Raw genomic sequence first — 23495 nt, forward strand, 5'->3', positions numbered from 1 at the left:
CCAGTCCCTCTCTTGCCGCACATTGTTCGGTTTTGCTGTGTTCCATTTTCTGCGTTCATTTAACTTGCTGTATTTATTTTCATAGCTTGTATAAACTCATTAAAACGACGAACGTGTTGATTTTATTATTATTTTATTTATTATTTTACCTCTATTTGTGGGACTCGCGGGGGCTAACCCTATGTCACTGCATCCCTTAGATGTCTTCGTCCCTGCATCTCTTCCATCTTTGTTTCACTTACATCCCTGAATTCTTTATATTTCTACGTCGTTTACATCTCCGTAACAGAGCATCCCTTCTTTACAAGCCAAGACCCATCCCTTTCAATTATTAATTATTTTATCCGCTTTTATGGGCCAAGACCCACGCTCCCTAACTATTTCTTATCCTACTCCTCTCTATGGACCAAGGCCTCCCTTGGCAAATATTTATTTCTTCATTCTTTTTACGAGCTTATCCTTATAGCACTGCATCCCTCACATCACTGCCTTCCTTACATCTTCGTATCTTTTACATCCCTTATGTCCCTGCAACCCTTATAGCACTGCATCCCTCACATCACTGCCTTCCTTACATCTCCGTATCTTTTACATCCCTTAATTCTTTACATCCCTTCATCCTTTACATCTCTGCATCCCTTACATCCCTTATGTCCTTGCAACCCTTATAATAAATATATTACAAAAACTGGTTCGAGTAAAGGTAAGTAAAGGTAAGTAATTTTTGAATTTTGAATTTTTGAATTTTCAATTTTGGCCCCCTAGCGGCAAAAATGTGAACTAAAATTTCGACCTCGAGTCAGCGCCATCTGGGGGCGAAAAAAGGAACTAAATCATGCTAGAATTTTGGCCCTCTAGCGGCAAAAATGTGAACTAAAATTTCGACCTCGAGTCAGCGCCATCTGGGGGCGAAAAAAGGAACTAAATCATGCTGGAATTTTGGCCCTCTAGCGGCAAAAATGCGAACTAAAATTTCGACCTCGAGTCAGCGCCATCTGGGGGCGAAAAAAGGAACTAAATCATGCTAGAATTTTGGCCCTCTAGCGGCAAAAATGTGAACTAAAATTTCGACCTCGAGTCAGCGCCATCTGGGGGCGAAAAAAGGAACTAAATCATGCTAGAATTTTGGCCCTCTAACGGCAAAAATGTGAACTAAAATTTCGACCTCGAGTCAGCGCCATCTGGCTGCAAAGAAAGGAACTAAATTTCGCAAAAATTTAGCTCTATGTTGCGCTTTCCAGTGTAGGGATGTAAAGGATGCAGGAATATAAGGGTTGCAGTGATGTAAGGGATGCAGGAATGTAAGGGATGCAATGATGTAAAGGATGCAGAAATGTAAGGGATGCAATGATATAAAGGATGCAAAAATGTAAGGAATGCAATGATGTAAAGGATGCAGAAATGTAAGGGATGCAGGGATGTAAGTAATGCAGGGGCGTAAAGGATGCTGGGATGTAAGTAATGCAGGGGCGTAAGGGTATCACTGTCTACAGATTTTTTTTTTTTTTTTTTAACGTGGGGAAATCTTGCATAAGACCCCCCACCGTCACCTGGGGGAGGGCGGCGGGGGAGTGTCAGATTCCTACTGACTAAAACCCCACGGCGACCGACTCTGGCGTTAAAGGAGGGCTCTGAGACCTTATGTGCATTAATCCGGAGCCCTCCACGCCTGGCACCCGTCTGGGGTGCCTGGCATGTGGCCGACACCGGGGGTCGCACACGGTACCGGCTTGTTGGGCCGCATGCAAAAGCGTCTGGAGCCCCCACTCCTGACGCCAGTAGCCCTGACGGCCCCACCGTGTTTGGTGGTGAACCCGTATATTTAGTAAAATATACTTCTTTTACATTGACTGGACTGAGAATGGTTAATTATTACGTCATAGTGTAACGTCATTATCAATGAACATATCATTTTTATGAAAAAAATTGTTAAATTATACGACAGTTAATAAAATTTTTCACAGTAATGCACGTATCTTATTTTCTTTTACTTATTTCTTATTCTTGCTTCATTTGCAATGAAGTGTTTTGACTTCACCTGCAGTGCATACAGTGTTTGAGCGAAAAAGCTGAAAAAGACGCAGTTGTTGTTTTTCTTGATTTAGGGCATTACAATTTTACGAAAACATGAATCGTCATCCAAATGTAGATTATAAAAATCGTAGTGAGCCCCAAGTTGAATTAGAAAGTCAATTTATTTTACGTTTACCACCGGTAAGTTAATTTTCTTGCAAAATAATTTTTTCTACCCTAAATCAAAACCTCAGTAATGCATGATTAAATGCATATATTAAAAATGATTAATGTGTTTTAGGAACCATCACGAGTTTTACGAGAAATTTTACGCTCTGGATTGCCCATAAAAGATAGACTGAGTATTAAATTAGAAAATGATATGCGTTATGGTGAGGTTAGATTTGATCATTGGTTACTTCATGCTAAGGTAAAATTTATAGTATATTTTTGTGTAAGAATATTGTTAGAATATTGTTAACTTAAATACAAATATTTTATTATTTAGGTTGTGGACTTACCAACAATTGTGGAATCTTTAAAAACTATTGACAATAAAAGTTTTTACAAAACAGCTGATATATGCCAGGTATGACAATTTATAATCAAGCAACCTGGAAATATACATTTGTATATATTTATGTGTATAATATATTTTCTTATTCATTGTTTTAGTTGTTAATTTGTAAGGAAGAAGATGATCATACCACAACGGATGAAGAAAGTCCAGTAAGACAGAAAAAGAAAGACCCAAATAAAGTAGACAAGAAGTTTTTATGGCCACATGGGATAACGCCTCCTACAAAAAATGTCAGGCGCAGAAGATTTAGAAAGACTTTGAAAAAGAAATATGTAGAAGCTCCAGAAATTGAGAAAGAAGTTAAACGTTTATTAAGAGTAGATAATGATGCTGTTAATGTAAAATGGGAAGTGATTTGTGAGGATGAAGATCAATCTAAACCTAGCAAAGTATCATCATCTGGCACAGTGAAAACTAAACGTGAAAGTATTAATGGTAATACTTCCCAGAGTCTTGATGTTGGTAAGTAATACAAATTAAGGTATAAGAAGTAATTGCATTGAAGTAATTAATAAAATGTCGTTTCAAATTTCTAGCTGAGCATGATATATTTGGTGAACCAGTAAGTGACAGTGAAGATGATGAGGAAGCAAATATAAATGTAATGGAATTGGATGAAAATAGCAGACTCTCAGCTGACAGTAGAGTATCAGATTCTAATTCCATGCAAGCTACATATTCAGAAAGATCTGCTAATAATGCAGCAACAAGCAACACTCTTGTTACGGAATTTAGTAAGGAAATGTTTCAAAATGACAACAATATAGAAACAGAAGGAGAAAAAGCAGAGGATGCATCACCATCAAAAGTACCCAAACTTGAACAGTTTCATTCAGAGTATATAATTCCGGATAGTTTCACAGAAATGCCTCCTGCTCCCACATCAAAAGGTATGGTAAACGATCGTATTCGTTTGTTTCACACCCATTTAGTATGTATATAAACGAAAATTTCTTTCTTTATAATATAACAGACTCGTTACAAACGCGCCTTGCGACTTTACATACCGAATTAGCCGAACTGCGACAAAGAAGACAGCAACAAGAACTTGAGATTGCTAACATCGAAAATGTTAAGTTAAGACAAAGATTCCAAGAAATATTGGACAATTTATTAACGCAGGAAATGCAAAAAGTTCAAGAAGTATGTAGTTTATTTATATAATTAGAACGGTAATTGTATCTTAATTCTTGTATCTTAACATAATTATTTTGTTTCAGATTCAAGACTTGGAACTGGGATAATTTTTGTGTTATACCATTAAATAATTAAACAGTGTGATCAATGTATAAATATATTTGTTCATGAAATGTTCATTCTTTAAATCAGAGGTATCTGAATTGTATATTTTTCTTAAATTTTTGTATTGTAATGAATTTAAGTTGTGATTTAATTCTGTGTTTTATTATGTAATATCTTTGATATGTATATATACTGATGATTAAATAAGTTGCAAATTCTTTTCCTTGTATATCATTTATACACCCTAACGAAAGTGTAGCTTGTATTGTAAAAAGACCGCGTAAAATGAAATTTTTTAATTCGTCCCTAGCGCCATCTATACGAAAACTACTTAAACTACTCAACATCTTGTCGACTAGATGGGAACACTGGCGCCATCTGTCGGGAAAGCTCGGAAACTACTCGTCGAATAGTTTCCCGGGTTGTCCGACAGATGGCGCCAGCATTCCCATCTAGTCGGTAAGTTGTTGAGTAGTTTAAGCCGTTTTCGTATAGATGGCGCTAGAGTCGAATTAAAAAATTTTCATTTTACGCGGTCTTTTTAAAATACAAGTTCGTCAAACAATTATATTTTTCAGTTTTGTGCTGATTCTAACTGATTTCTATCAAATGGAGTCAAAGGGAGCCAAAATTGTGTCTTTTCAGTTGTGAGTGCAAAGGGTGGTAGAAGAGGAAGTGGTAAAACAGGCACGGCCCTTATACCAATTGTGCTCTCTAAGTAAATGCAGACCTAATTGCACCTGGGGTTAGCTGAGACCCCGAAAATTATGACCCTTCGAGAAAAAAGTTATGTCCAGTCTTCCTCTATCTATAGTCACTGCTGGTAATCAGTGTATGTCGGTTGTTTGTGGTTGTTTGTAAACCATTCTAGTGCATTGTAAGATGTTGTAAACTAAGAATCCAGGATGGGTATTAAAGGATTAACTAAATTCATAAGCAATCGTTCAGATCATTACCTAGAATATTACGAATTACATGATACGTATTTGGTAATTGATGGTAACAGTATTTGCTGTCAACTATATATTTCGTATGCGAACTGTAATTGCGTTTTTGGTGGCGATTATGATAAGTATGCACAATGTGTATCAGATTTTTTTGATAATCTGTTAAAATGTAACATAACGCCATTGGTTTTATTTGATGGGGCTTATGAGAATAAGAAAATGAAAACTATTATATCTAGAACTAGGCAATGGATCCATACAGCATCATCTTTTTGCCCCCTCAGTCAACGGAGAATAAAATTTTTCCCTCTATTTTTATGGAAAGTTTTCAAAAATGTTTTGAAAGAAAAAAATATTCGTTACATGCAATGTTTATTTGAGGCTGATAATGCTATAGCCTCAGTGGCAAAAATTTTAAATTGTCCTGTACTCAGCTATGATTCTGACTTCTATATATATGGATCATTATATATACCATTTAATACATTCGATAATTATGCAACCAAAAGTGGAATAGGAAAAGGCTATGTGATATGCTGTAAAATTTATAGAACTGAGCGCTTATTGAATTCTTTTAAAGGTTTAGATGAATCGATGTTACCACTGGCAGCGATACTCTTGGGTAACGATTATGTAAACCGTTGTACATTTAGAAACTTCTTTTGTCATTTAAAACTACATGGAGTATCAAGGAGTACACATAATATCCAACAACGTCGTATAGAAAAAACCTTCATTTGGTTAAGCAAATATACATTGGACAAAGCTGTTGCTGGAATTTTAAGTACATTAGATAAACCTATACGACAAAGAGTACTGCACTTAATAGAGACTAATATAAACAGTTACACAAATGCATCTACTGAAATACTTACTCCATTAGGTTTCTCAAAAGACTATGTTGCCCAAGTAAATAGCCATCATTTAAATAGAATTTTCAAATATGATGGCGATATTGATAGCTTAACATATATAGAAGAAATTGGTGAAAAAGATGGCATTGACACAAGTGAAGAAGAGGAAGAAGAAATTGAAATAATGAATGAGTCTGAATCAATGTCCAGTAATGCACTTGTTAGTAATTTACCTGTATGGTTTATAAATGAATTTCTAATGGCTGAACAAGAGCCATATTTACTGGACATAATAATTCGAGGTTTATATATTTGTCCTGTACAAATAGAGGATTACAATTATTCTTCGAGCATTATGATATGTTCAAGAATTATTAACGTTATATTTGCACTTCTAAAATCAGCAGTAAACGATGAAGTACGTCATATGAGCTATATGACCAGAGATGAAAATGGAGGCAATTTAATGACACATTTTGTATTAGAATGTACAGGAAGTATAGTTTCTTGTGCACTTCCATCTTTGGCTAATCTAAGAGAAGTTCCATTAACTATTAGAAGAAAGATTTTAAATGATACATTAGAAGTTGCAGATATGAAACATATAAATGAATTTCCATCAGAATGGATATTATATATAATGTGTATAAAATATTGGATGAAGCACCTTGATCCTTCCAGATTATTTAATAGTTGTACATACTCCCTTTATGTCTGTATGTTATTTCATATAATAGACATAAAAATAGGGAAATATAGAGATTTACACGATTTTCAATGTAAATATAGTAAAAGACTTCAGGCTATAGAAGAGAAAAGAAAAGCAAATGGTTATAAACCAAATTATTCAATGAATGTTTCAATTACTAAAGCCCTTAATGGAGTCAATCCTGATGATTGTATACTGGCAACACCTTTTTTCATTTCTCATTTTAAAATGGATACAAAATTATATTCAAATCCAAAGAAATTTAATAAATTTATAGTTCACAAATTTGCAGAGTTTCAAAATTGTTTAAAATTCGGTATGAATTTGAATACACTTTTAGGAGAGCCTTATCCACCGACTAATATTGCCAATTTATATAATGGTACCTTACTATACAATTTATCTACTAATTTTCAAGGGAGGGATGATATTGAAAGATATATAAATACTGTGTTTCATAAATCACCAAGCCTTTTAAGAGTCTTTAATATATTTTTGGTGAAAATAAAACAGGAAGCTAAATCTCACAGAAAGCACAGAAAGCACAGAAAGCATAAACAGTCCAAAATGAAATCAAAACTTGGATAAAGATGATTCGGAGTACTATATCACTGAGGAAGACTTAGATGAAACGGAATTTCATGATCCAAATAATTGATTTTGTTCATTTACTTTAAACTAAATACTTTTTGTAAACTAAATATTTTACTGTAAATACTTTTTATATTTTATATAAAAGTTGAAACCCTACGAGTTGTATGTATATGCATATGTAATGTAACAATGCGAGTGTAAAGTAGGAATAACTTAAAGATCTATCTGTGTACAAATTTGCATTCGAGTTATTTCATTTTATCATACTATTTCTGTTTCTTCTTGGAAATAGAACGATTTCGCTTTTGAGTTTTGCTTCGTGAAGCACTTGCTCTAGGATACTGGAAAGAATGTATAATTAATTTCCATAATCATAACAAACTCAGGTGTGAGTGCGAAAAGTGGTAGAAAAAGGATTGGTAAAGCAGAGACGAACTGTACTTTGTAAATGCACATCTAACTTTACCTCGGGGTGTCTGGGACCCTTAAAGTCATGATCTCCCGAGAAGAAAGTCATTTCCAGTCCTTTTGTATCTTTAGTCACTGATAATACAAACACGAAGTCCTTTGAGTAAAATCGTATGAATGATACTATATATTCTCTAAACTATAGTTCTTTAAAAGCGTGTGCATGAAGATATAATATGAATTCTTTTGTTTCACTTCATTATTTAAAAAATTTGGGAAAATTACGAATACGATTCTTACGCAATAAATTGTTTAATGCATACATATTAAAGCTAAATTTCTTCGTACATATTATGAAATTATCACTATCCTGAACCTTTGCATTGCTTATTTTTCGTAAAGTTATATTTTACGAAAAAGTAGGACTGAACAATACGTTGCTGAGCATGTAATTAATCAAAGAATATGTTTCATTAAGAAATTGGTATCGTTAGCTCAAATTTTTAATTAATTACAGTTCATAAATATCAAAGATTTTTAGTAATCTTTTTATTAACAATTCGCAAAAGATGAGGCGATAGGTGGCTGTAAAAGCGATTACGTAAAATTATTAAAAGTTTGGGCTCAGGTATTTAAAATATCAGGTAAATTTGTAATTATATTAACCTGTTGGACATCTATCTTTCTTTGTAATTCGGAGCTTTCCTGAATGCACCTGTCAAACAAGTTTAAAAGCTACCTTTACAAAAATGTGTTTTCACCAGCGTCTCTCATTCGTTTAACGAGATGTCGGATTCGAATTCGCCGAAAACGGATGCAAGCAGTTCAAACCTTTCAGGAAATTTACGACAGTTTCGATTTCAGAAGAAACAACTGAAACCGTCGAACATGTGTAAGGCTTTTTTTATTTTCGAATCATAATTTATAGGTCAATACAACCGGTGTCCATCTTTTGTTATGTTATTAAGAATACCCTTTTTACATGATTCCTATAATGTTACCTTTTGATTAAAAACTGACGGTTAATTATATTTTGATTTAAATAATAGATATAAAGGAGTATACTATACTTCACAATTATTGGTTAGTTTATAATATATAATTATAAGCAAATGATCATGAATTAATTGTATTTTATTTTTTAAGCGGATGATGACAGCAATTTAATATCTCCTGAGATTCAGTTCAGACGTAAAGCAGTAAATGTAATTGAAGACAGCGATAGCGATTCTGATAATGCCACTAAGAATGCGACATCTTCGAACCACAAGAATAAGGTATATGCAAATGCTATATTGTATCTTAACTTTATTTAACGTAACTTTATGTAATTTTATAGGAACTAGATAAAAATACAAATTGGAACAGTGACGAGGGTGATGAAGATTCAAGGAACACTAGGAAGAGACCCTTAAAAGGATCTTCTGTATCCAATAAGAAAAAAAAGAGAAAATATAATCAAACCGAGGATGTTGACATTGATTCAGATGAACAATGTTTTAAGGATAAAGTATTTGATAGGTATGTATCTAATAACCTAACAAGTATCGCTTATATTAATTTCTCTTTTACAATATTCACAGTGATGAAGATTCAGACATAGAAATATCTAACGAACTCACCGGTGATAAGAAAGCGGTTTTAGAATTCATGCAAAATGCTCTGCCGACAGAATTACTTTTAATGTCTCAGTGTTCTCAAAAGAAAACCAATGCTATCATAGAAGCAAGGCCATTCAAAGATTGGAGAGATTTAGTTCAGAAGTTTCAGAATAATAAATATTTAGATACAGAACTTTTGAATTCAGCTCAGGTAAATAATAGAAACTGGCGGATTTTCAATTTTCTTATTTTAATTTCATTTCTAATGAAATAGGAATTATTGGCTACCAGACATGCGGTTGAAACTCTGATGAAAAAATGCCTCCGTTTATCTACAAATATTGAAAGGGCTGTAGCTGCGGGAGCATCAGCCATCACAAGTCAACCAAAAGGAGTACCAGCAAATTTAAAATTAGCTTCGTATCAGATGGTTGGGTTAAATTGGCTCGCTGTGATGCATGCACAAAATGTTAACTGTATACTAGCCGATGAAATGGGTTTGGGAAAGACAGTTCAGGTAATAGCCTTTCTTACGTATTTGAAGGAGGCTGGTCTTAAGGATGAAAAAGATGGACCACATTTAATTGTAGTTCCTAGTTCAACAATGGGTAAGTAGACATTAGTCTTAGATTATTTTTAATTTTTACTGCTTCTGCTTGTAATTATTCTTTAATTCGTATAGAAAACTGGAAGAACGAGTTAGAGAGATGGTCACCTGGGTTGAACGTTGTACAGTATTATGGTTCTCAGGAAGAACGAAAAGAAATGAGATTAGGTTGGCGAAACGGAGATCTGGATGATGTCGATGTTTTGTTAACCACGTATAATTTAATTAGCAGTACACCAGAAGAACGGAGATTGTTTCGTGTTATGCCTCTCGGTTATGTTATTTTTGACGAGGCTCATATGTTGAAGAACATGAGTACCATCAGATACGAAAACCTTGTTAGAATTAATGTACGTATTTGTTTCGCTAAGTACATTTTTCTAACTAAATAGCAATGCGCAAAAATTACTATTATAGGCAAAACATCGAATTCTATTAACGGGTACTCCACTACAAAATAATCTGTTGGAACTTATGTCGTTGCTGATATTCGTAATGCCTTCGCTGTTTGCTGGTAAACAAGCGGATTTAAAAAGTTTGTTTTCAAAGAACCCCGTGAGTACAAAGTGATTCAACAATAGTTGGAATAAATATAAAAGCAAATGGTGTTTTACATGTTATGTTTTAGAAAATTCCAGCAGTTAAAAAGGATGGCGAACAGCCATTATTTGAACAGGAACAAGTTAAAAACGCAAAGCAAATTATGAGACCGTTCGTACTTCGTCGATTGAAGTCTGAAGTTCTTCAAGACTTGCCGAAAAAAAGCGAACGAGTAATAAAATGTCCATTGACGAAAAAACAAAAGAAACTGTACACAAATTTAGTTGCTGAGTTTTCAGCCGAAGCGGACCAAAGCACCGAAGTTAATGGTATTGGAATGATGATGCAGCTGAGGAAGCTTGCTAACCATCCGCTCTTAGTGCGGGATTATTACAATGATTCCAAGTTAAAAGTAAACTCAGAATTTCAATATTTATTAGAAATCTTCTAATGTTATTGATTTATAACGTACATAATTTTCTGTCAGATAATATCGAGTAGATTAGCAAAGGAACAAGCGTACAAGCAAAAGAATGCCGATTATATATTTGAGGATTTACAATGGATGTCAGACTACCAAATAAATCAGTTAACAAGGACGTATAAGAGTTTAGCTGGATTAGGGTTACCACAGGAACTTATTCCAGAAGCTGGAAAATTAAAAGTATTGGACAAGATGTTACCAAAGCTCAAAAAAGAAGGACACCGTGTATTGATCTTCAGTCAATTCACGATGGTATTAGATATACTAGAAGAATATCTAACAATCGGAGGGCAAAAATATTTAAGGTTTGTTTGAATTTTGTTTGTATCAAATTTCTTCAATTTTCAGTTATGTTAATGTTTTTAACAGATTGGATGGTAGCACTCCAGTAACAGATAGACAGGATTTGATAAACGAGTATACGGAAGATGATAGTATATTTATATTTTTATTATCTACAAAAGCTGGAGGTTTAGGGATCAACTTAACAGCTGCAGATACCGTTATAATACATGATATTGACTTTAATCCATATAATGATAAGCAAGCAGAAGATCGTTGTCATAGAGTAGGCCAAAAGAGGTAATCACTGCTTATACTAATTATTATATAACAGTATAAGGATTATGATTGTATTTTTAGACCGGTTACTATAATGAGACTATTGGGCGAAGGTACTATAGAAGAAGGCATGTATGAAATAGCTCAGGACAAATTACATCTTGAACAACAAATTACAGATGAAGGAGGTAAGCGCCATACATTTTTTTTTTTGTTATTTAATTGCAAGAATAACATTTATTCGCAGAAAATGAGAGCGCAGATAAAAAGAGTGTACTGAAGTTACTTAAGATGACATTGGGATTGGATCACAATAGATCCTTATCTCTGTCACCAGTAAAAAATGCAAGAACGAGTAACGGATTATTGAATAGTGAAGCGAAGTGTAATATAGAATTTTAAAATTAATATTTTACTTAAACCATATTTTTTACTAGTGAAAAGATTTGCATCGTTTTATATATATATATGTATATGCATTCTTCAAGTTTGTGACAAAGTGCCGTTGCAGTTTTGCAAAACGTTGAACGTCTTTAATTTGAAGGAATTTGTGTATACAATTTTAAACGAACTCACTTGTGAAATTCTATAATCTATTTGTACATCATGATTCTATTTGTACACATAGATATTCGTAATTTTTTATTTTCTTTTCTGTTTAATACATGTGTTGTATCTTACTCATGTACTTTTACTATAAAGTTCAAGAAAGTGATGAAGACTGCACAACTCCCAGTGAGAAAAAAAAAAGTGAATACTGGAAACTATACGAACAATTGTACGTTAAAATATTTCTTTTCATATTATTTTGCTCACATTCCTTAACAAATTTATTGTACAGACACTAAAGATACTACACATCGGAGTTAATTTATTATCGTATAATACATGTATTTGTACTCAATTAAAATTTGATCATTGTAATAAACAGTGTATGTTAATTCCCTAACGATTAAGTAAATTAGATATTGTTAACAGTAATAAAATCAAGCATTTGAAAATAAATTATGAATTTGTATTTATGTCGCGTTAATCTTTTAAAACCCGAAATTCTTACAATAAGATTTACATCCCGTCCTCGAAAGAAGTCATAGTAAAGACCGTCTATACGCTAAAAGATTTATTTCCTAATTGGATTGAAAATAAAGCTGAGGATCGAAAACAATGCAAAAATATAAAATTAAAATATTATTTATTTCTGTCCAAATCTATGTATCAATTACCACGGTTTTGTAGTTAACACGTGTCATGTTAAAAATAAATTATAACATTACTATATTGTAATAGTAATAAACGAATGTGCGTTTTTGGTACCTAAAACACGTTTACGTATACGTGTAAAAAAATTATACACCTATATTATTAGAAGCTAATACTTCTTAGGTCGGTAACAGGTATATCATTAAAAAAAAGCTATGAAAATTCTGCATCCCTTAACACTATTACATCACATGTGCGATACCCTGAATACGATTAATCATGGCACGTGATTGGTTTCTTTTTTATGCGGTGGCCAAACATAAACGGAACATTTGCTAAGAATATTCGTAGATGAACTTGCAATTAAATTTGTAAGTTCGTCATAACACCTGGCGATCTACGTCGGTAATGAACAATGCAGCGAAAAATTGGGAGAATAATTTACCCATGTATTGCTCTTCTTTCACTGGCCACACTCCTTCTAAGAAACCTATATGTCCGCCACGCGATGTCACCACGACAGCTACGTTCTTCGTTTCTGATATTTCCTTCAGAGGAATGGCTACACATTAATGAAAAGAATTTAATTAGTTTGAAGAAATTCAACGAACCTGATTCACACCATGTTGAATGAAAAATTAAATTTGATTATTTCTATTTGTCTCTATGCCTTTGTGTTAACAAGCGCATCGGGACGATACGCAAACTTATATTACCATGAACAGGTTGGAATGGGTCGTCGGCAGCGCTGAGGCACAATAATGGTACATCAATCAAATGCAATTTGTCGTGTATGGTTGCGTTTGAATAGTACTCCTCCACGTCTTTGTAGCCAAATTGTTTCACCGTGAAATGCGAATCAAATTCTCGTACGGTTTGACTCTTAAAGGTAATAGAAAATATTATATTTAATTCAGCGGATGATTGTATACGTTGATAAGAAGAGATTTAGATAAGCTTACTTTCAAAAGTAGTTCAATATCTACATCGAACATTCCGGTTTCCGATGAGTAATGCAAACGTTGTATATTTTTGCGTAGCGTGCCAGCCAAATATTTATTTATCATCAAATTGAAATAATTCTCTTCCGTGTTTTTCGTCGCAGCGAAAACATTCCATGGCACAGATATTAGAAAGCATCCTCTTAATTTATTCCTTGCCATTACTCCTTGTTGCGCTAAATAATTACCTAATATTAATCTGAAAACAAATCACACAATGTGTACATTGTATTGCTACTATCAAATCTATTTAATTATATTTTTATGAAGTAGAATAATAATTATTTTTTAAAGAAAGAACTTTATTACCCTCCCATAGAGATGCCCGACGCTCCAAGAGGTACATGAGGATAAATTTTCTTTACATGCTCGATAACCTCTGATAAATCGTCGCTGTTTGCAGCACAGTACGTCCGTGGTGTCTGTAATAATTATCCCTGGTAAATTTCTGTTTCTATTCTTGCAACGCGCTAATTCTTCGACTGTATTTAAACGTCTGATTTCTGCTGCGATAGGCGTTAATAAAGTAATCAAAGTACTCTATTTAGTTTTTTTATTACCTTTAATTCTACGCCTCCCAGTCCCCTGTTGTTGAAAATCACACATCGTATCCCGACTTTTTTCGCGGACGAGACAAGGCATTTGATGTACTCCGCTTGACTCGCACCGGTGAGTCCTGGCAAGATGATCACGATGGGAGATGTAACGGAGCATCCCTCTTCCGCCCAGTCCAGAGCCACTTCACCCCCATCCGACAGGGTCAGGATCTCCCTGCGGGACGATAGATTAATTAGAAGGAAAGTAAAAAAAATAGGAAGCAATAATTAGCACGCATTCGTATCAATTAGCACGGTGACTAACTTACCAACCTGCGATAATTAATGAGCGGTAGGATTCGTGATCTCAGAAGACTAGCTATAATCGTCTGCGCCCTCGATTCGAAACACCATAAGGTTGGCCAGAATTTATTTCTTACTAGTGGTACATGTTCCTCGAGAAACGATCGAAACGGTCCATGGGCGCATACTAGCAGCGGCGTCTGAAAGTCATTTAGGAAGGTTGTACATAGTTTAGTCATCGATTCATCGACCGAAATGAATGATCGAATGATTAAGCGTTGAAACAGTACGTCATAGGAAGCATTGAAAGGATACGTAATTTACGATGTTAATATATATTAACATCGCATCGTATGCTTATTTTCCATTACACAATTATTTCTTGCAATTTCAATTTTGATCTTATTTAATCATATTATATACAAATTGAATAAAAACCATAATTTAAATTCTATAAAAAGTGCAGCATATGTAACGAATTATTAATAAATTAATAAGTTAATGAATAATGAAAGTATTCAAAAAGAAACTGTCATAAAAAAAAAAAAATTAGAAACCAAGAGGATTTGAACCCCAGGCGTCTAGATCGTAAGTCATGTATTTAACCACGGAACCATTTCCATGTGTGCATTCCCTATACTTCAGAATGTAAGGAGTAACTAACTTTAATTGTTAATATCTTTTAAATAATTAACCATTTGTCCCCAAAATGGGATATGACAGTTTCATTAATTAGTAAGCGTAATACTTGGGTAGTTCCCCTGGTTAATTCTTTTCCCGCGTTTGTCCCCCACCCGCCATCTTATGAAAATGAAAGTATCTTCTTTCAATGACACTCATGCAAGTTTGGTAAGGTAACGAAACAACCTACATATCATTCGTTATTGATCTTCTGTAACAGTGAAGATCAAGAAAGGATTTTTGGAATATTACTTTTCAATTTTTCTATTCGATCTCCGCGGTTGGTACCGTCCTTAACCTCTTCCACTGTTCTCAGCGTATTCGTGACATTTTAAAAGCGAAAAAAGACGCTTCTGTCAAGCTGCAAAAATGAATGAAACCTGCCTCGCCTGTTCACCGAGAAATTACATATATACACCAATGAGCCCGTCTATTCAACATCGCATTATTCTTGACGAATGGCTATTTGGTGAACGCCGCGATGTTACCTGTTCAGGCGTGTGCGTGCACTGCACGCGCACACCGACGGGCGCGCAATTCGTCCGGGGCAAGTGCCTCGGAGTTTTAAGGTCAAATTAATAAATCGTGCAACTCCTCGTGGCTCGTATAAACTATGAAGGGTCGTGTCAGAGTTCGGCTATTCGTATCGCGGAAATCCTGATAATATATCGGTCTAGCGGTATCCATAGCTTTGATGTCTTAATCATGCGGTAAGGAGAACAAGATATCCGAACTTGCGTAGTGCGATCATATTTCAATTGTTTGCAAAAAAAAAAAAAAAGGAAAAACTCATTTTCTATGATAATCGTCAACGAAGAAAATCGCTTTCGTTAATTGGATTGTTATCTATAATTTTTATAACCTTGTCATTTTCTTGCGTGAGAATTACAATATTGAGGTCAACGAGTGATCAAACAATAGTCGTGAGATACTATCATGGAGTTATTTAATTCCGCGCTTTCGATTACATCCATTACCGATTGCAAATCAAAAGACGCCAGATAATTAAGACTCATTCCACGTTCACGTGTCAATAAACCTTTTATTGTTTCGGTAATGAATAGGTTTTAGAATTTGCAGCGAAATCCATCATTATTATTTTTAAGCGACACACATGTAATAGACTGAAGCATGATACATGCGTGACTCTGAATCAAATGAAGTGATTGATGTTAATAAAGGTTAAAAGTCTATAGATAACCGATAACTGTTCTTATGTAGTCTAATTAGAAATTTACAATTAAATATAAACAATGTTATTATACAGACGATAAAACGACAGAGATAAATAAGAGAAATTCAAATGTTATTCAAATTACAACATTTTTAATTCCAATTTCGTAATTTATTATCAAATCGTTCATTTGCGAATAGAAACGTTTTTTTTTTTTCGTAATTCTTGAATAAAATCTGTTTTATGGGTCGAAAATACCTTCTTAAACACCTGGCAATTATTAAAACGTTCAATGTATTAACACGTACCGGTCGTGATTTTGTATCGCTTATCATTCTGTCGTTTTAATTTCGCGAACGATTCACGAACGATTGCGAACTTTCTGTACAGAATGTAACTAAATGAACGAGAAACAGCGAGGGAGATACGTTGGCTTACTTCACTTTGACAACTTCGAAAAGATAATAGATGCAAAATCCGGCGCCCAGTAGCGCCCCGTAGTAGACCGTCGGAATGTCGAGAGTGATTCGAACAGATTCAGCATCGTTACACTCTATCGATTACGTTAAACAGACTGGCTACACAGGTGGAACACGATGTGAACGGCGGTGATTGTCAGGATCGTTGACAATCTTCGCCCGTCGAATGTCGGTAGCCACAAAACCGATCGCCAAGCTTTCGAAACAGACTCGCGCGACCGCGCGCATGACGTTCAAATAATTGAACAGTCAAGTAGTTTACTAGCTGAGTGACCGGTACAACCGCGTTCAAAGATAGCCCCTCTCAGTTAAGGGGAAGCGTAGGAGAAGGAGCCACCCACTATACGCGCTTTGATTTATAAAAAAGAGGCTAAAACTTCTGTCATCGCGAGAAGTGAATGACTTCTTTCCTTATATTCATGTACATTCGGGTGCATCGTAGGCTTCCTTTGGTATAAAGAGGAATCTCTCATTTTCAGTCTTTAGGGAGAGCTACGTCATAACCTCCTTTCCTCCCGCGTAAAGAAAATGGCTGACGAGCTAAAGTGAACTAGAGCGAGATGCGCTCTAGAGCAGGGGCGGCCAACACGAGGCCCGCGGAGCTAGGTGAAACGAACATAAATGTTAACTTTATTGTATGCACATACATATCACCAAAAGAATATTATATCATGAGCGACGATGTGATCGAAGCTGTAGCACGCTGGCTTGTCAAAAATTAGGTGCGTGACCCGGCAGGAAATATTTCCGAAATTTGTCCCGCCTGCTGAAAAGGTTGGCCATCCCTGCTCTAGAGCCAACCCTTTATCGGCCATTTCCGGTGAAACCGGAAGTGGCAAAAAAAAAGAAAAGAAAATTTTTTTGATCCACTAAACACAACGGCGCAAGAATTTTTTCGATAACTCTTACCGTTTAACCTGTACAAAAGTGACAGAAAGTCTAAATGCTATAACCTCTTTCTCAAGATTTCAATCTTAGATACGGGTTGGCTAATAAAGCATAGAGTAGGACAATTCTTCTCCTTAAGTAAGGGAAGCCTAAGTTGCATACGAGTTTACTTCCCCTCGATCAAGGGAAGCCATTCTTCGATGCGTATTTCCGACAGCCGTGCACCGATTAAATACATGTAGTTACACACATGCACTCGACAGTCGGTCACGTGCACGCTAGTAGATTCGCTCCCACAGTTACGGTACGACTCATCCGCGCCATCCTACATGTATACAATATGTATATGTCCAAAAATACGCCAAGTCGTGTGCACGGTGTGTGTAACGGGTTACGTAAGAACGGTTTAAACTTTTGCAGTGACCACAATGCAATTCGAAATTCGTTTCGAAGCAATCCACCCGAGTCAAGGTGCATTGCACGGACATTTTTATGCACACTGATCAATGAAGCATCACTGTGCGATTCGGTTAGCTTCCGAGAAAAATGGTGGAAAGTAAAGTAGCCCTGGTCGATGAGTATCGTTTCTACTGACGTTCAAACACGCATGCATTAAATAAAAATAACTCCTGCAAGTCATATCTCAGTTTTGTGCTTTAAATGCACATTTTAACGATTTACCAGACGACGTTGGGTCTTCACACGTTACACACTACGATAATATCTTGTATACGCCTAATTGATAGATACACACCGTGAACAATTCGCCCGTAACTGTGATCACGCGTGCGATCTATCAGACTGTAATCAGACTTCCGCGATTATTCTTTTTATATAAGTCGCGTCTATAATTGATATCGCTCTGAATTGTTATCAGACAGCGGAGAATTTTAGCCGTTTTTGTAAGGTATAATTTTGAGACAGGTTAGAAATTAAATGCTCTTTAAATTAGATAGTGCCATTAGTTAAATTAGTTAAATTGGTTAAAAGTAGAAATTAAATAGTGCCGTTATTACTGTATTTTAATGTTACAACATAAAATCCAAGGACAACTTGTTTATGTAAAAGAAAGCTTCTCGTTTTCTTTCCACGAGCATTTTTTTTTTAGTTTATTCAGCTACAATTTCATGTCATTTTGAAATACCATAATTCTACTTCTCATATTTCATTACTCCAACCGCTTGAACACCTAGATACGCCTGCGGTTAATAAATATACATAACACGATAAATATTAGTGTGTCATCGAGCAAACAAACGGTGTATAATATTATAATATTTAACAGAATTTAAACAAAATACTTACCGTTAATAATTCAGCCACTTATCTTCCGAAAGATAACAGTAGTTATTCATTTCGAGTAAATGATCCATTACTATCAAGATAGGCATCGCAATTTCTCGTAATGCTTTTAATCTATAAGAAAATAAGTGAACAGTCATGTTGGTAATCTAAATTTATACAGAATTTCAAAGTCAATCATTTGTATATGTATATATAATTTACCAACAATTATAACTTAGTTTCTCAATAAGAAGCATAGGTGCATCGAATTCTTAATTCAGCAGCGTAGACACATTTTATATCAATTTTCAATGCCATTGCGGATATCTTTTTAAAGATAAAAGATTTCCTTGACCGATGACTCATTTGTCGAAAAAAGGTTCCAAGAATGGCACGCCTGTGCATTATCAAAGCTGATGACAAACGACTTTGAATGTTGCATTTTCTTACATCTCTGTACTCGGTTAACAAAACATGATTAACGTATTTCTATTTATAAACCTGTTTTCCATTCAGTTAACTGCAGTGACTACAGATCCAAAAGACTGGACATGACAATGTTTTCTAGGAATCTTCAATTTGTGCCTCGAGGTCGACTGACATCTCTTTAGCCGAGTATAAAAACGTGTAACGCTTCGTACTGAAATAGTAAACGCAAGTTGACGGTAACAGCAGATTGCTTCGATGTATCACCGATACCAGATGAAGGTTTCATTATGAGCCTTTGGTGACATCACGCGTTAATTATAAATTAATTGTTAAATTAAATCGCTCATGAAAAAGAATCTCAATTTCGAAAGATTTGCATTTTTAAAGAAAACGCCACAAATGAAATTTTTTAAAAATCGATCACAGCGCCATCTGCATGTAAACGGCTGAAACTACTCAATAATTTACCGACTTGAATTTGTGGCGGCCGGCTACGAAGTCGGCAATGTTCACAAAAGTTATTTGAATTTGTTAAAATATAATAAATGAACAACGAGCATGTTTTAATAAAGGCGGCGTTGAGATTTTTCTTGAAGGCGTTTTCTTTATTACCGACTTCGTTGCTGGCCACCACAAATGGACCACTAGCGCCATCTATCCGCAAGTGGCGGAAACTACTCGTCGAATAGTTTCAGCAGTTTGCTGATAGATGGCGCAAATGTTCCCGCGGCCGGTAACTTGTTGAGTAGTTTCAGCCGTCTTTGTGGAGATGGCGCAAGGATCGAATTAAAAATTTTAATTTATGGCGGGCTTTTTAAAATACATGTTTATCAAACAATTACTTTAGTAATTTTGCGGTTTTGTGCTGATTCTAACTGATTTTTAAGAAAATAAAATCAAAGCGAGTCAATATGGTGCCCTTTCAATTGCAATTTAATTTTGCAATTAATTTACAATTAACGTATAATACCACCAAAGGCTTCATAATAAAGCCTTCACCTGTGCACTAATAATAAGACAGCAGCAATAAAAAGCTGCGTATTGTATATAGAGAACACACATGATTATATTATTACATACAAAATGTAAATCATATTATTCAATTTAGTATGCATGGTAATTCATACTTTGACGGAGAGTCATACAGTCAACTTCATCAATTTTCATCGTGTTCGTTTTAACATTGATATCTTCTTCTATTTGAATTTGTGTTTTTAGTAAATAACGCAACGACGCATGAGCCTATAAAAATTTACACCAATTAAATAACCGTATAAGTGAAAGTAAAATACACATGAATGATAGTAGTATCAACAGTATAAACCTCGAATAACGTTGCTTGCAATTCTGATACAATTTCTCGTAAATCATATACTTCTTTAACGAGATTAGTTTCAACTAGATCTCGGGTGAGTTCCAGACCAGGTCGTTGACAACGATTGCCAAGTCTCGTGTGTGCTAAAGCTAAATACTTTTCCTTTTCCGAAATTGATTTTTCTATGCGTGTGATATTTTGAGTCATCTCGTTTGCTTGCCGCATTATCTACAAATATGCATATGTTAGAAAGTTTTCATAAAATGTCCTTCGTTACCTCAAGAAACAGGGTGAGCCTGGACCCCAATATTTAAAGTTCTACAATAGTTAAGTTAGTAGTTATGAATAAATCCCTCACCTCAGAATGTTGTAATTCCAATTTTGTTTCGCTTCTTTCGTTTCCTCGATGCGTCGTCTGAAAGCATTATCAGTAACATTTTTCTGCTCATTTAAATCCTCGATGATTTGTTTAATGATTGTGTCGATATAACAGCGCATTGGTCTGGCGCTGTTTATTTCTTTTGAGGCAGCAATGATATTATTATTCGTCTGCATCTCCCATTCATTTAGCTCGATAGTCCTTAATAATTATTATTATATTGTTATTATAAAATCAAATAATTGTATAAGTCGATTATATAATTAAAGTGGTACTTGCGATGGATCGAGCCGCGAGCTGCCATGGTAAATGCTTAAATTTAAGCTAGTCTCTTTCAATGTTAAATTATGTCTGTCGATACGTAAATTATTTTCTTTATCTTCAAGCTCGTGATCCATATAATAAGCGTCGCTTTTAATCGTCGTATTTGTTCCTGAGTTTGTTCCAATATTCGCACTAATAAACTTTCAGCGCCTTTAATTACCTCGCATTCTTTTACCAATTCTTTCTCAACGTCGTCGCGGACTAGATCAATTCCTAATCTATGCTCCCTGTAACAAAATATTAATCATTTATTAAATTATTAATTTAATAATAATTTTATTTATTTTGTAGAAAACAGACCTGAAAATGAGACATTTTTCACAAACGACAAGCGCGTTCTTCTTCACGGAGGATAACGCGTCCATGATACGTTCCTTGTATATTAAAAGGGCATCGCTTTCAAAGAAGAACTTCTTTCCTTATACGTAATAATTCTTTCTTACGAAATTCAATATCCTCTAGTTTTTCCTTAATTCTATAGTCTGTTTCTTCTTTGTTATTTCGTGCTTTTTCGGTGCTGCATTCACAAACACGTTGCGATTCATTTAGGAGCCGCTCCGCTAATTCTTGTTGCGCTTCGGAACATCGATATCTAATGGATAAGTTAAATTATTAATTGGAATTAATCAAAATTTTTAATTTTTATTGATGTAGGAAATTTATTTTATATCAATCACAAAAAGATTTTTACAATATTTGATTTAGTTTTATTTCAATTGATTATTCATACCTGTAGCGATTAACAAGATGCCACTCGTTCAAACTAAATTTCAATGTGGGTGGTGGAACGACGATTGGCTCGGGAGTATTTGACATTTTCTTTGAAATTTTGAAATACAGCTACCTGTTCCAAGAACACCCTCCTTTTAAAGCGACCACTTCCTGGTTTGATCTATATGCAAATGGATCAGTATTAAAAAGGTTTCTATAGAAACGTTGCTAACAATTTTGAAATTCACATAACCGCACAGTAAGTAAATTTTACTACTTCGCATATCGGTAGAGTAACATGACGTTGTCCACTTACGTTTTTGTTTCACCTGTTTCACACTAGAGAGTTCTGTGCGCAAAAGAAACTGTTACGGCAACCATGTTTCATATCTAGTTAAATTTTCTAGTCGCGGTGAATGTCGATGTTTTCCCCTTATTTTTTAATTTGCCGCGTATGCAACGCCGTGACACAATGGCGGCTTCCGTTATAAGCTCATACTTTTTGACGACCGTTTTCGATAAAATGTAAAGATCTGTCGAAATTGTGCTCTTTTCGACAGGCTTTAGACGTTTAAAAATGACATAGGGATATCGAAACTTTAAGGTATTCGCGGAGAGGATTTCTGGGGGTATTAATACACGTTACAAGGTATGGATTCTTCTGATCAATAACGAATTTCAGAATCGAAGCGATAAATTACACATAATGTGTCTTTCATTTCAAAAAATTAATTCTTGATTTTTCAGGGTAAAATACACATACGACAAAATGTCAAGCGTCCTGCAGATAGCGGGGATTCCGGCTCCAGCCGCCTATTAAAAAAGTTCAATTCGAGCCGATTTTAATCGGACCTATATCAACCTTAGAAGAAATGGACATGAAAGTTCTTCAGTTTCAAAACAAAAAATTGGCTCAGGTAAGAATGATTTATGTATGAAATTAAAAGAAAATAGATGGAATCCTGAATTTCTACTTATAATTCTGACTCTTTCATTTTTAGTTACAACTGTTTAATATTATGCTATTATTTTTATGATGTTCCCTCAGATGTTTATTTCATCAAAGTATAAAGCTTCCTGATTCTTAATTTTCATATTATAATGTCTTTTACAGCGGTTAGAACAGCGCCACAGAGTAGAAGCTGAATTAAGACAAAGAATTGAACAATTAGAAAAAAGACAAATGCAGGATGATGCAGTACTCAATGTTGTTAATCGTTATTGGAATCAGTTGAACGAGGACATACGTGTATTACTTCAGAGATTTGATGCTGAAACAGCTGATGAATCAGAAAATAAGAGTAAGAAATAATGAAACTGTTACATAATTAAATATATATGAGGTGGAATATGTTACATTTTGAATTTGTAGATGAAAGCGAAGCTACAACATCATTTCTAATGCAATTATCTTCTTGGGACAAAGAAGAGTTAGACGATAAATTAGCAAACCGTGTTCAAGTGTCCAGCGTGCTGTTTCTAAAGTTGTGCAGGCATTTGAACCGTCTTTCACAAAGAAATGAAAGATTACTCTTGCACTGAAAGGAGAGTTCGATGGAGGTAATGTAATTGAATGTATCAGATAGATGTATTGAATTAAAATAAAATTTTATATTACAGAAGAAGCACCCAATATCGATGAAGTAGTCCG

The 23495-nt window shown here is 34.7% G+C and overlaps 6 protein-coding genes across 8 annotated transcripts; 4 read left to right on the forward strand and 2 right to left on the reverse strand.

The window, feature by feature from the left end:
• The first annotated feature begins 1755 nt into the window (after nucleotides 1–1755).
• Nucleotides 1756–4053, forward strand: LOC114873180 (transcription initiation factor TFIID subunit 7). Its single transcript, XM_029181221.2, has 7 exons — nucleotides 1756–2214; nucleotides 2315–2443; nucleotides 2522–2602; nucleotides 2689–3055; nucleotides 3130–3483; nucleotides 3567–3736; nucleotides 3814–4053. The coding sequence occupies exons 1-7, from the start codon at nucleotides 2128–2130 to the stop codon at nucleotides 3835–3837; spliced, it is 1212 nt and encodes a 403-aa protein (XP_029037054.1). The 5' UTR covers nucleotides 1756–2127; the 3' UTR covers nucleotides 3838–4053.
• Nucleotides 4054–4658: 605 nt separating this feature from the next.
• Nucleotides 4659–7684, forward strand: LOC114873173 (protein asteroid-like). Its single transcript, XM_029181205.2, has one exon. The coding sequence runs from the start codon at nucleotides 4741–4743 to the stop codon at nucleotides 6931–6933; it is 2193 nt and encodes a 730-aa protein (XP_029037038.1). The 5' UTR covers nucleotides 4659–4740; the 3' UTR covers nucleotides 6934–7684.
• On the forward strand, nucleotides 4689–12162 carry LOC114873172 (SWI/SNF-related matrix-associated actin-dependent regulator of chromatin subfamily A containing DEAD/H box 1 homolog). 3 transcript variants are annotated; one of them, XM_046288309.1, is made up of 13 exons: nucleotides 4689–4744; nucleotides 8112–8239; nucleotides 8494–8624; nucleotides 8687–8868; nucleotides 8931–9159; nucleotides 9223–9556; nucleotides 9631–9905; nucleotides 9973–10110; nucleotides 10184–10507; nucleotides 10583–10884; nucleotides 10949–11161; nucleotides 11222–11328; nucleotides 11388–12162. In XM_046288309.1, the coding sequence occupies exons 2-13, from the start codon at nucleotides 8134–8136 to the stop codon at nucleotides 11540–11542; spliced, it is 2496 nt and encodes an 831-aa protein (XP_046144265.1). In that variant the 5' UTR covers nucleotides 4689–4744; nucleotides 8112–8133; the 3' UTR covers nucleotides 11543–12162. The 3 variants fall into 3 exon arrangements, with proteins under 3 accessions (XP_046144265.1, XP_046144264.1, XP_029037037.1); XM_046288308.1 differs by lacking the exon at nucleotides 4689–4744 and adding an exon at nucleotides 7703–7795; XM_029181204.2 differs by lacking the exon at nucleotides 4689–4744 and adding an exon at nucleotides 7787–7991.
• Nucleotides 12163–12315: 153 nt separating this feature from the next.
• Nucleotides 12316–17111, reverse strand: LOC114873175 (phospholipase ABHD3). The gene is given in 8 exon segments (XM_029181206.2): nucleotides 12316–12902; nucleotides 13057–13222; nucleotides 13303–13540; nucleotides 13651–13763; nucleotides 13902–14112; nucleotides 14211–14380; nucleotides 16479–16561; nucleotides 16564–17111. Coding segments are annotated over 8 exon segments (1179 nt in total). The 5' UTR covers nucleotides 16580–17111; the 3' UTR covers nucleotides 12316–12720.
• Nucleotides 17112–20018: 2907 nt separating this feature from the next.
• Nucleotides 20019–22250, reverse strand: LOC114873176 (tektin-1). The gene is given in 10 exon segments (XM_029181208.2): nucleotides 20019–20357; nucleotides 20440–20658; nucleotides 20789–20817; nucleotides 20820–21010; nucleotides 21089–21215; nucleotides 21218–21360; nucleotides 21434–21534; nucleotides 21536–21725; nucleotides 21864–22025; nucleotides 22161–22250. Coding segments are annotated over 9 exon segments (1224 nt in total). The 5' UTR covers nucleotides 21950–22025; nucleotides 22161–22250; the 3' UTR covers nucleotides 20019–20219.
• Nucleotides 22251–22270: 20 nt separating this feature from the next.
• LOC123988392 (E3 ubiquitin-protein ligase Bre1-like) lies at nucleotides 22271–23404 on the forward strand. The gene is made up of 4 exons (XM_046288312.1): nucleotides 22271–22493; nucleotides 22592–22761; nucleotides 22959–23145; nucleotides 23217–23404. The coding sequence occupies exons 2-4, from the start codon at nucleotides 22717–22719 to the stop codon at nucleotides 23384–23386; spliced, it is 402 nt and encodes a 133-aa protein (XP_046144268.1). The 5' UTR covers nucleotides 22271–22493; nucleotides 22592–22716; the 3' UTR covers nucleotides 23387–23404.
• Nucleotides 23405–23495: the final 91 nt, after the last annotated feature.

Source organism: Osmia bicornis, chromosome 12 (genome assembly GCF_907164935.1).
Source record: "Osmia bicornis bicornis chromosome 12, iOsmBic2.1, whole genome shotgun sequence".
NCBI classification, from domain to species: Eukaryota; Metazoa; Arthropoda; class Insecta; order Hymenoptera; family Megachilidae; genus Osmia; species Osmia bicornis.

Coding starts and splice junctions, on each gene's coding strand:
- LOC123988392 (XM_046288312.1), top strand. CDS start 22,717: ATGGACATGAAAGTTCTTCAGTTTCAAAACAAAAAATTGGCTCAG. Junction 22,762..22,958: donor AAAACAAAAAATTGGCTCAG/GTAAGAATGATT, acceptor TGTCTTTTACAG/CGGTTAGAACAGCGCCACAG. Junction 23,146..23,216: donor TGATGAATCAGAAAATAAGA/GTAAGAAATAAT, acceptor TTGAATTTGTAG/ATGAAAGCGAAGCTACAACA.
- LOC114873172 (XM_046288309.1), top strand. CDS start 8,134: ATGTCGGATTCGAATTCGCCGAAAACGGATGCAAGCAGTTCAAACCTT. Junction 8,625..8,686: donor CTTCGAACCACAAGAATAAG/GTATATGCAAAT, acceptor GTAATTTTATAG/GAACTAGATAAAAATACAAA. Junction 11,329..11,387: donor ACAAATTACAGATGAAGGAG/GTAAGCGCCATA, acceptor ATTTATTCGCAG/AAAATGAGAGCGCAGATAAA.
- LOC114873180 (XM_029181221.2), top strand. CDS start 2,128: ATGAATCGTCATCCAAATGTAGATTATAAAAATCGTAGTGAGCCCCAA. Junction 2,215..2,314: donor TTATTTTACGTTTACCACCG/GTAAGTTAATTT, acceptor AATGTGTTTTAG/GAACCATCACGAGTTTTACG. Junction 3,484..3,566: donor TCCTGCTCCCACATCAAAAG/GTATGGTAAACG, acceptor ATAATATAACAG/ACTCGTTACAAACGCGCCTT.
- LOC114873173 (XM_029181205.2), top strand. CDS start 4,741: ATGGGTATTAAAGGATTAACTAAATTCATAAGCAATCGTTCAGATCAT.